Here is a 10,946-nt window from a genome sequence, read left to right as displayed (position 1 = left end):
CTCATAGTCTCCTCAATTTCATAAAACCGCTGCCAAAATATGGAGATGTTAACGGCAGGTAACAAATTAATAACAAATATAGTATTAAAAATCAATATAGATCAGCATATACATACCAATAGTTCGTGCCATAACTTATCCCTCATCACTGAATTCACTTCCTTCCACTTCAAGTGCCTTAGACCAACGTCTCGACGTACCAATAACACCCATGTAACTAGCAATTTCAGCTTTATATTTCCCCTTAAATCGACCAAAATTATCAAATTCTATCACATGCTTCTCGCCGTCAAAATTTTTCTTTAGCTTCTTCAATCTTGTTAAACCTCGAACATTATTCTCCTTAGACTCTACTGTATTGTTTGGGATCCTGTGTCTTTTTATAGTTCAAAAACCCAAAATAAGAGTAAACATGGTGTAAGAGTGTACTCATATTTTTTAAGTCCAAAGCAAACAAAAACAGACAAGCTAGTATAGCATTACCAGGCTGTTCAGGACTTTCAGTCGATTCATCATCAGAACTGGAGCTATCACCATCGGAACCGGTGCGACTACCATCGGAATCTTCGTCTTCATCCTCTGACTCTCCTAAATTCTGCAAGGCTTGAGCCTCCAGGGCTGCAGTCTCATTTTCAGCATACTCATCATCATCATACTCTGGCTCCCAACTCGAATTCTCTTGTGTAGTCATATAGGAAACTGCATATACATGTATATGATTCAATCAAATAAGGTCTGAATTCTTTTCAATCAAAAGTCAAAAGTTATTAAGCTAGACACAAGCAAAATTAAATAACAGTCAATTAACATGGTCTTGATTATGTCAGTACTAACATGGTCTTGATTAGTATGATTAGATGCAAGAGCAGGATGCCGTCTCAGAATTGTTAAAAGATATAACAATTAAAAAATTATTAATCGCTGAGGTTTTTACTAGAGCATTGAAAGAACTCAAGCAAGACTCCAGTTCAAACATACACAATTATGTAAACCTACCAAGTTCCCTAAAAACAAACGACGGATGCCGATCTCCGACATAATTATAATCCCATTATACAAAATGTCAATGACTCGGGAGTATACACGACAGATGGAAGCTTACTGACCAGCTAAAGTTGATGAAAATGAGATAAAAATGTGATTTCTAGTGGTTTCAGGGAGAACCACAGAAGTTTAAACTATTGGTTTGCAATGTGAAAAACATTCATCAGAATAGACAGATAAAAAAACCAAGGAATAACATTCAATTGACCTAGCTCTGACATAATTATAATCCCATTATACAAAACGTCAATGACACGGGAGTATACACGACAGAGAATGTGGCCAGCTAAATGAGATAAGAATGTGATGTCGAGTGGTTTCAGGGAGAACCACAGAAGCTTAAACTATTGTTTGCAGTGTGAAAAACATTAATCAGATTCATCGAAAAGAAAGAAAAAAACATAAAAGAATAGCATTTCCATAACCATAGAAGACTGAGTTGTTATCCAGCCACTATGCAACTTAGAATACAATCTGCATAAAGATCCTAAGCATAACATAGGAAAAGCTTAAACATGCATGCACACCATTGTTCTTCTTAATAAGAAATAAACAGGTGCATAAACCCTGCTTTCAATGAATCAAAAATTAAGAATTAGGGTTTGAGTCAAAACTTAACCTTTGAATCAATTGGGTCTGATTCAAAAATTAAGGTTTGAATCAATTAGGGTTTGAATAACTAAGCTTTTTAGACGAAAGAAAGATTGAGAACAGGATATACCTTTATAAGATTTAGCCATGCAATTCCTCAACACCATACGGCCCTTTATAAAGTCGCACAGATTGAATAATCCCGCCGAAAATATTTTGCGTTTCATTTTCATCCCGCTCAAAATTATTTAGGGTGAACTGAAAAATCGATTGAGTTTGGTCTACGATTTCCTTTTTTCGGAAAAATCTCCTAAGAAAATACCATTTGATTTTGATCCTACGGTAGACCTAAAAATATTTCCAAACTTTAGAAATCCGATTTCCCTTTTTACTCTAACAAATCTCAATGTTTCCCTGATTTTAAGCCTAGAACTTTATCCCCTTTTTACTCTGCTTAGGTTTCTCTAGTTCTCTCCGCTCTAACTCTGGTTTAGGAGGAAAGATAAAACGAACAGAATTTTGAAGTGTTACATAGCGTAAGATAAGAGGTTCTTCCATATTAATCTAACTATTGGTTGGGCTTGTGATAATATATTCACCGTTAGATTTACTATGGACATCCTATTCGATGCATTTTGAAATAACATAAGTAAAATCGTAATGGACTGGGCTGGAGTGTTAGCTTAAACCATGTAATGGACTGGGCTGGAGTGTTAGCTTAAACCATGTAATTGACTGGGCTGGACATAAATGTGGCATAAATTTTTCATTATTTTCATTTTTTACTTAAATTTTTTTTCATTTTTTTCCTTTTTTCTTTTTACTTTTTTTTTATTACATAATCAAAATTTAGTTACATAATCAAGACTCGACACTTCACCTGAAATATTGATCGATTCGAACGAGTTCGAGTAAAACTGATGAAAATGGAACTTCGTCCTTTGGAATCGAGACACGAAAAATTTAGTTATTACATAATCAAATTTAGTTATTACATAATAAAATTTAGTTATTACATGATCAAAATTTAGTTACATAATCAAGACTCGACACTTCACCTGAAATATTGATCGATTCGAACGAGTTCGAGTAAAACTGATGAAAACGGAACTTCGTCCTTTGGAATCGAGACACGACAAAATTTAGTTATTACATAATCATAATTTAGTTATTACATAATCAAAATTTAGTTATTACATGATCAAAATTTAGTTACATAATCAAGACTCGACACTTCACCTGAAATATTGATCGATTCGGAACGAGTTCGAGTAAAACTGATGAAAACGGAACTTCGTCCTTTGGAATCGAGACACGACAAAATTTAGTTATTACATAATCAAAATTTAGTTATTACATGATCAAAATTTAGTTACATAATCAAGACTCGACACTTCACCTGAAATATTGATCGATTCGGAACGAGTTCGAGTAAAACTGATGAAAATGGAACTTCGTCCTTTGGAATCGAGACACGGAAAAATTTAGTTATTACATAATCAAAATTTAGTTATTACATGATCAAAATTTAGTTACATAATCAAGACTCGACACTTCACCTGAAATATTGATCGATTCGGAACGAGTTCGAGTAAAACTGATGAAAACGAAACTTCGTCCTTTGGAATCGAGACACGGAAAAATTTAGTTATTACATAATCATAATTTAGTTATTACATAATCAAAATTTAGTTATTACATGATCAAAATTTAGTTACATAATCAAGACTCGACACTTCACCTGAAATATTGATCGATTCGGAACGAGTTCGAGTAAAACTGATGAAAATGGAACTTCGTCCTTTGGAATCGAGACACGGAAAAATTTAGTTATTACATAATCAAAATTTAGTTATTACATGATCAAAATTTAGTTACATAATCAAGACTCGACTCTTCACCTGAAATATTGATCGATTCGAAACGAGTTCGAGTAAAACTGATGAAAACGGAACTTCGTCCTTTGGAATCGAGACACGGAAAAATTTAGTTATTACATAATCAAAATTTAGTTATTACATAATAAAAATTTAGTTATTACATGATCAAAATTTAGTTACATAATCAAGACTCGACACTTCACCTGAAATATTGATCGATTCGAAACGAGTTTGAGTAAAACTGATGAAAACGGAACTTCGTCCTTTGGAATCGAGACACGACAAAATTTAGTTATTACATAATCATAATTTAGTTATTACATAATCAAAATTTAGTTATTACATGATCAAAATTTAGTTACATAATCAAGACTCGACACTTCACCTGAAATATTGATCGATTCGGAACGAGTTCGAGTAAAACTGATGAAAACGGAACTTCGTCCTTTGGAATCGAGACACGGAAAAATTTAGTTATTACATAATCAAAATTTAGTTATTACATGATCAAAATTTAGTTACATAATCAAGACTCGACACTTCACCTGAAATATTGATCGATTCGAAACGAGTTCGAGTAAAACTGATGAAAATGGAACTTCGTCCTTTGGAATCGAGACACGACAAAATTTAGTTATTACATAATCATAATTTAGTTATTACATAATCAAAATTTAGTTATTACATGATCAAAATTTAGTTACATAATCAAGACTCGACACTTCACCTGAAATATTGATCGATTCGGAACGAGTTCGAGTACTAATTTAATTTTAATCGAATAATTTATAATTTAATTTTAATTGAATAATTTATAATTAACTATAATTTAATTTTAATTAAATTTGTGTGGGGAAATAATTTAACTTTAAAAAAAAAAAAGACAAACACATGCTCGGTTTTGATGTTAACAATGTAAAATAGGTATCTTCTCAAACAGGCATGTACGCCTATCAGTTCATCCCTAAAATCTCTAAATCACTTCATCCATATCTCTCTATCTTAAGGAAAAAAATTCTCCAACTGATATTCTGGCAGAAAATAAGGGGATTTTTAGGGAAGATTTAGTCTTCAATTTTGGAAATATTTCTGCACCTCCATAGGATGAAAATCTGATGAAATCAAGAATATTGAGAACATCTAGCGGTAATAATCCCAGTCAATTATTTTTTTATTTGAACCCTAACCTTTTTATTTTGGGGTTGAAATCAAAAGAAATAACTTTTGGGCGGGATTATTGCCCCTTGATGTTTTAGAATATCTATAGATTCAACCCTAAAATCAGTCTGATTTACTCCCATCTTAGGTATGTTGTAGCATTCATTCTTAGATTGCTGAAATTCTCATTATACTAGATGATTTTTGCGTAGTAATAAGTGTTACTATGTTACTTTTTGAATTTTGTTGTAACCCATTGCACTCTGTGTTAGCTTCATCTGGTTCCCTTGATGTTAGTCAACATTGATGCTCTCTGAATTTGTTAGTCCTGACAATCTCTTTTGAGCAACCAGGTACTTGTGAGGCTGAAATACAAACCAAGGAGGGGGTAAGAAGGAGCATCACAATATGTGGTAGTGCCTAAACCCAGTTTATACTGGAGGTATCATTCTCAAACCTTAAAGTTATTATCTCTGATAATTATCATGATAGCTTGTTGAACTGTAACCTCATTGTAATTTAGTTAAACCTCTGAACTTTTCATGCTCTGTCTTGAATGATATACCCCATGTTTGCCTGAAATGTTGTTAACTCCTGCAACATATAGAATCTGTTGAGTAAAGTTTGTGTCTGAAGTTTGTGCACTAAAATTCTTTTTCGCTGCACTAAAGTTTGTGTCTATTATTTTTCCTGCAACATATAGAATCTGTGCTCACTACTGCTTTGTTGTTCAGTACATCATGTTGAATCTGTGAGCATGTTTCATAGAACTTATCTGGTGATGTTATCCTATTAGAGGGACTAGTAAAATGGGTAGCTAAATGGGTGATGTATTGTAGCTGAATGGGTGATGTTTCATTCAATCTGGTGATGTTTCATAAAACTAAATGGTTGATGTTATCCTATTTGTTTTTGAATCTGTAGCTAAATGGGTGATGTATTGTACGTACATGTATTTGTTTTCAATCTGTTTCAGGGGTGTCATTATTCTTCAGTGAAAGCATTGAGTTTCCAGTTCCATGAGAGACAGATTTAGTGATTTGCTTTATGTATAATACTATCGTGCAGTTTCGAGCATTTTCAGTTAAGACCTTTGGAAGAATTTGAAAATTTGCAATGATAAAATTCTTAACTTTTTGCAACAGTTGCCTGGGATTTGTTGTTTCTGGATCTAATTTCTACTAAATCAGCACTTTGAGACGAGGAGAGAAAAGCCAGAAAAGGAAGGCATTTTTTTAAAGAATCACTAAAACTGACTCAAAGTTACTTATAGGTATGTTTTTCAAGCCTTGATGTACTATGCACCAGTGTTAAGTAATTCGTATTTTTTTTCTCATTGTCATTGTGCAATCATTCTTCATGAACATTAGAGCTCTTTCTCGACAGATGTGACTTCACATCTGTCTAAAGAAGAAGATTTGAGCTCCCAGAGATATAAAAGTTGCCAACTATGTCAATTATAGAACTAGGGACATACTACTTATGATCTGATATTTATAAGTTAATCAATTAGAGTACTTATTTGAAATGACATTTTGATTTCTAAGTTAATCAATTAGAGCACAGATCAGTGTTTACTCTAATTTAACAAACACACTGACCCTAGAGCTGCTGCAATTCATTCTCGCGAAATCTCCCAACTGCGACTGACATACAGACCCTTCAGTATGTGTTATTCCAAAACTTGAAATGACTCCATTTACTGAAAGTACTAGACCAATTTTCCTGAGTTAATACTGGATGTCTGATTATGGGTTTGTGTGGCATGATTATCGGTTTGTATGAGGGAAATTGCATATTGCCTGTTTCATCTGTTATTACCATGTTTGTCCATATAAATTTTTTATGTTTCAAATGGTGCTGAATTTATTGGTAATTTCAAGACTTGTATGTATTTCTGAATTGATTTATCAGTTTTTGCTTTCATTGGAGTGCAACTGATGGATCTACTGGTCTCTTTGCGTTTCAGAATGGATAAATCCTGGATGAGTACTGATAGAACGAAGAAACGTTATAGAGAAGGAGTTGCGGCGTTTCTGCGGTATGCTGTCAACCATCTCAAGGAGGAGGGTGAGACATATGATGAATTTCTTATGTTGTGTCCGTGTACAAATTGTTTAAATCTCTGTGCATGCTCCGTTGGAGACGTAGAAGATCATTTATTCGTAAATGGAATCGATCAAACGTATACTATTTGGAATAAGCATGGGGAAAAGGATGAGGCAATAACTAGTAGTAAGCCAGTTAACGTCAACAATGGTATGCACGCTGAATTTGAAATGGGAACTCCCACTGATGCTCCAGACGAAGATTTTGGAATGGGAACTCCCACTGATGCTCCAGACACTATAGATATGATGCAGGCTGCAGAAGAGTTCGCAGATGACCCTATAAAGTTTAAAAAGTTACTTGAAAATGCTGAAAAGCCCTTATACGAAGGATGTCCCAACTTCACAAAGTTGTCTGCAATTGTGCAGTTGTTTAAGTTGAAGAATAAGCACGGTGCATCAGACATGTTTTTTAATGAATTGTTACCCTTGTTAAAGGACATGTTCCCAAAGAAGGTAATTTAATGGCGAGGAGTACATATCAGGCAAAAAAAATATTGAAATCAATGGGTTCAGGGTACACAAAGATACATGCATGTATCAACAACTGCATTCTTTATTGGAATGAGTACAAGGATGAAAAAGTGTGTCCTACTTGTAAAGCACCCAGATGGAAAGTTGACAGGGATGGTAAAGTTTACGAGAATGTTCCAGCAAAGGTATTGTGGTACTTCGACATCATCCCAAGATTTCAGCGGCTGTTTCAATCGAAGCACACAGCAAAAGATTTGATATGGCACGATACCACTAGAAACAAAGACGGTGTTTTACGTCATCCGGCAGACTCACATGCTTGGAGAGAGATAGATAACAATTTCCCAGAAATTAAAGGTGATCCAAGAAATCTGCGGTTAGCTGTTTCGGCTGATGGAGTTGATGTAAACACAGGCACCAAACATCACAGTGTATGGCCAGTTTTGGTTGTGATTTACAACCTTCCACCGGGGCTGTGTATGAAGAGAAAGTTCATCATATTGTCGTTACTTATAGATGGTGCGCCAGGAAACAACATCGATGTCTTTTTAGAACCTCTTGTTAAAGATTTTCAATTCTTATTTGAGAAGGGAAAGAGAACATGGGATGCATATGCCCAAGAAATGTTTACTCTACGTGCAGTTGTTTTGTGGACGATAAACGATTATCCTGCTCTTGGTACACTATGTGGTTGTCGCTACGCTGGATATCATGGTTGTGTGGTGTGTCGTAAAAAAACGCACAGTATTAGGCTTCATGACTCAAACAAGAATGTTTATGTTGGTTATAGAAGATTTTTACCCTATGAGCATCCGTTCAGAAGGCAGAAGGGGGCATTTGGCGGAAAACAAGAGTGGGAGACTGCTCCAGAACCAATGACCGGGGAAGAAATATATGAGGAGGTAAAATGTATAAAGAATTCATGGGGAAAGAAGGGGACGAATACTCAAGGGGAAGACGTGCAGGCTACACCTGGAAAAGGTGGAAAGATGAAGCGCATCGGAAAAACGAAAATTGAGCGCATCAGAAAAATATCAAAAGAAGTCGATAGGTCAGGTGAGGGAGGAAGGCAGGGAAACCACTTACTGGAGCAAGTACAACATATGGCAGCGACTACTTAGATATTGGCGCTATAATGATGTCCAACATTGTATTGATTTCATGCATGTCGAAAAGAATGTGGGACAAAGTCTTGTTGGAACGTTGCTGCACAACGGGAATACAAAAGATGGATTAAACGCCAGAAAGGATTTGGTGCGTTTGGGGTTAAAATCGGAGTTACACCCTAAGACAGATGACAAAGGAACGATACTTCCCGCAGCATGTTATACATTAACTACGGAAGAAAAAGACATATTCTTGGAGACACTATCCGAGTTAAGAGTTCCAGAAGGGTATTGTTCGGATTTTTCCACCCTTGTGAACCTAAAAGAGCGTAAGCTGATCGGACTCAAATCACATGATTACCATATGCTTATGCAACAATTTTTGCCCGTCGCTATTCGATCAATTATGCCTACACCTGTGAGATATGCTATTATCAGGTTTTGTTTCTTTTTCAGATCAATATCTGCCAAAGAAATCATGGTGGAAGAGCTAGATAAATTGCAAGAGGATCTCTGTGTGACGTTATGCTTACTAGAGAAGTATTTTCTTCCATCCTTCTTTGACATCATGATTCATTTAACTGTACATCTTACCAGGGAAGTGAAGTTATGCGGTCCGGTTTGCTTTCGATGGATGTATCCTTTCGAAAGGTGTATGAAGGTTATAAAGGGGCATGTGCGAAACAAGAATCAACCTTGTGGATGCATTGCCGAAGAGAATGTTGCAGAAGAGACGATTGAGATATATTGTGAGTACCATAAAAGCATCAGGACAATTGGTATTCCACTAGATAGGCATAATACATCTCAGGAGGGAGAACCGTTATCAGCTGAAGAGCCGTGTATAGTTACCCCTGAACAGTTGAGACAAGCACATTTCTATGTAATGCAGAACACGCCTGAAATTGAGCCTTACATAGAGTAAGTATTAATTTGTTTTTTTTCCTGTTTTTTTCCTGTTTTTTTTTTGTACAAAGTATAATAACATTTGGTTATTGTACATACCAGCCGACACAAGCTATATTTGGAAACTAACTATTCTACTAAAAAGCGAGCATGGCTAGAGAAAGAGCACTCTAACACTTTTGGCGCTTGGTTAAAAAATGAGGTAATAGGTCATAGAAAAAGTGTCTTGTTTGATGTGTTATATTCCTTTAAACTCAAGGTTCATCCTAATAATGAATTTCAGGTTGAAAAAGAGTTGGCAGACGACAGAGAAAGTATCTCAGAGAACTTAAGATGGATATCACACGGCCCGCACTACGAGGTAACGAAATACACTGTATATCGCATCAATGGATATCTATTCCGCACAAGATCCCGTGATGGTAGAATTCACCAGAATAGTGGGGTTAGCGTTGCAGCAAATGACATGCACATATCTAGAGATGATGATGTTACATATGGTAAAGCCTCTTATTATGGTGTCTTGCAAGAGATATGGGAGTTAGATTACTGTGAAAGAAAAGTTCATCTGTTCAAGTGCAATTGGGTTGATAATAAACGTGGGGTCAAAAGAGATGCTCTTGGCTACAAGATTGTTGACCTTACTATGTTGGGATACAAAAATGATCCTTTTATTTTAGCCTCACAAGCTAAGCAGGTATTTTATGTCAAAGACCAGTTAGATAAGAAAAAGTCTATTGTTTTTGTGACACCTCCCAAAAATTATAGAGATGACGATGGCAACGATGAGGAATTCAGTACAGTAATCTTTTCTGCGAATGATAATATCTTGCCGTCTGTAGATCCACAAGACTTGGGTAAAGAATCCCGAAATGATTACTTCCGAACTGACTGCCGAGGTTTACTTATACGCAAGCCAAAATGACACACTCCCGCAGGTACATCGCTTTATTTCCTTTAATCTGTGGTTATTCGGTTAGTGACATGATATTGAAAGAACGATAAAGATGGAACTTATGTTTAATCCTGTTCCTTAGCATGCTTTCTGTATGTTTGCGTGCTTTATTCTTTGTAAAATGAATAACATCATTTTATCCGTGTCTCATATGGAACTTCAATTGAAATTTCTACTACTGTACTTTACAACTTGCTACTCTGGTCACTTTTAAATAGATATCCAAGAGAATGAGAGTTGGTATGTTTTTGTCCTATTGCTTGAATATATTTATGGGCACATGCACTATAACTACATGTTGTACTTGTATTTCAGAAATCTTTTATACACTTCATAACATTACTCAAAGCATGTGGTGAAATTGAATTCCAAGTACCCAAATTAGATTCGTAACCCTGTAGATATATGATGGAAACTCCAGTTCATTAACCACAAAAAAAAACATTTAAAATGATGGTGCTAAAGGTCTTATGGTTCTCAATTTTATGGTGAAAGCATTTGGGGGCGGACTGATGCTTTTTCCTAAGTGAATTGCATGGAGCGGTTCACTTGCTTGTGTGAGGAGTTTGTATTGTGTAGCCTGTGAAGAATAGTGAATTTTAATCTCATTTTCCTTGTTCCAATTTAACCCTCAACCGTTTTGAATACCATACTTGACAGGGTTTTTCCCATATCTTTTGAAAGTCCTCTTTGTAAGAAGTCTTGACCACAATTTATGTTGAGT

At 35.4% G+C, this 10,946-nt stretch overlaps 1 protein-coding gene across 1 annotated transcript; it reads left to right on the top strand.

Moving 5' to 3' along the window:
* Positions 1-6,613: 6,613 nt before the first annotated feature.
* On the top strand, positions 6,614-10,192 carry LOC113312495. The gene is made up of 8 exons (XM_026561246.1): positions 6,614-7,237; positions 7,357-7,686; positions 7,846-8,157; positions 8,432-8,649; positions 8,818-8,901; positions 8,959-9,282; positions 9,370-9,469; positions 9,551-10,192. The coding sequence occupies exons 1-8, from the start codon at positions 6,614-6,616 to the stop codon at positions 10,190-10,192; spliced, it is 2,634 nt and encodes an 877-aa protein (XP_026417031.1).
* Positions 10,193-10,946: the final 754 nt, after the last annotated feature.

The sequence above is a fragment of the Papaver somniferum genome, chromosome 9, assembly GCF_003573695.1.
Source record: "Papaver somniferum cultivar HN1 chromosome 9, ASM357369v1, whole genome shotgun sequence".
NCBI classification, from domain to species: Eukaryota; Viridiplantae; Streptophyta; class Magnoliopsida; order Ranunculales; family Papaveraceae; genus Papaver; species Papaver somniferum.
Note: the sequence above shows the minus strand (reverse complement) of the source record. Positions and strands in the feature narration are given on the sequence as shown.

What these genes read in the sequence shown, in the direction of transcription:
- LOC113312495 (XM_026561246.1), top strand. Translation starts at nt 6,614, where the DNA reads ATGGATCTACTGGTCTCTTTGCGTTTCAGAATGGATAAATCCTGGATG. An exon ending in GGGAAGAAATATATGAGGAG is followed by an intron (nt 8,158 to 8,431) that starts GTAAAATGTATA and finishes CATGTCGAAAAG; the next exon opens with AATGTGGGACAAAGTCTTGT. An exon ending in GAAATTGAGCCTTACATAGA is followed by an intron (nt 9,283 to 9,369) that starts GTAAGTATTAAT and finishes TGTACATACCAG; the next exon opens with CCGACACAAGCTATATTTGG.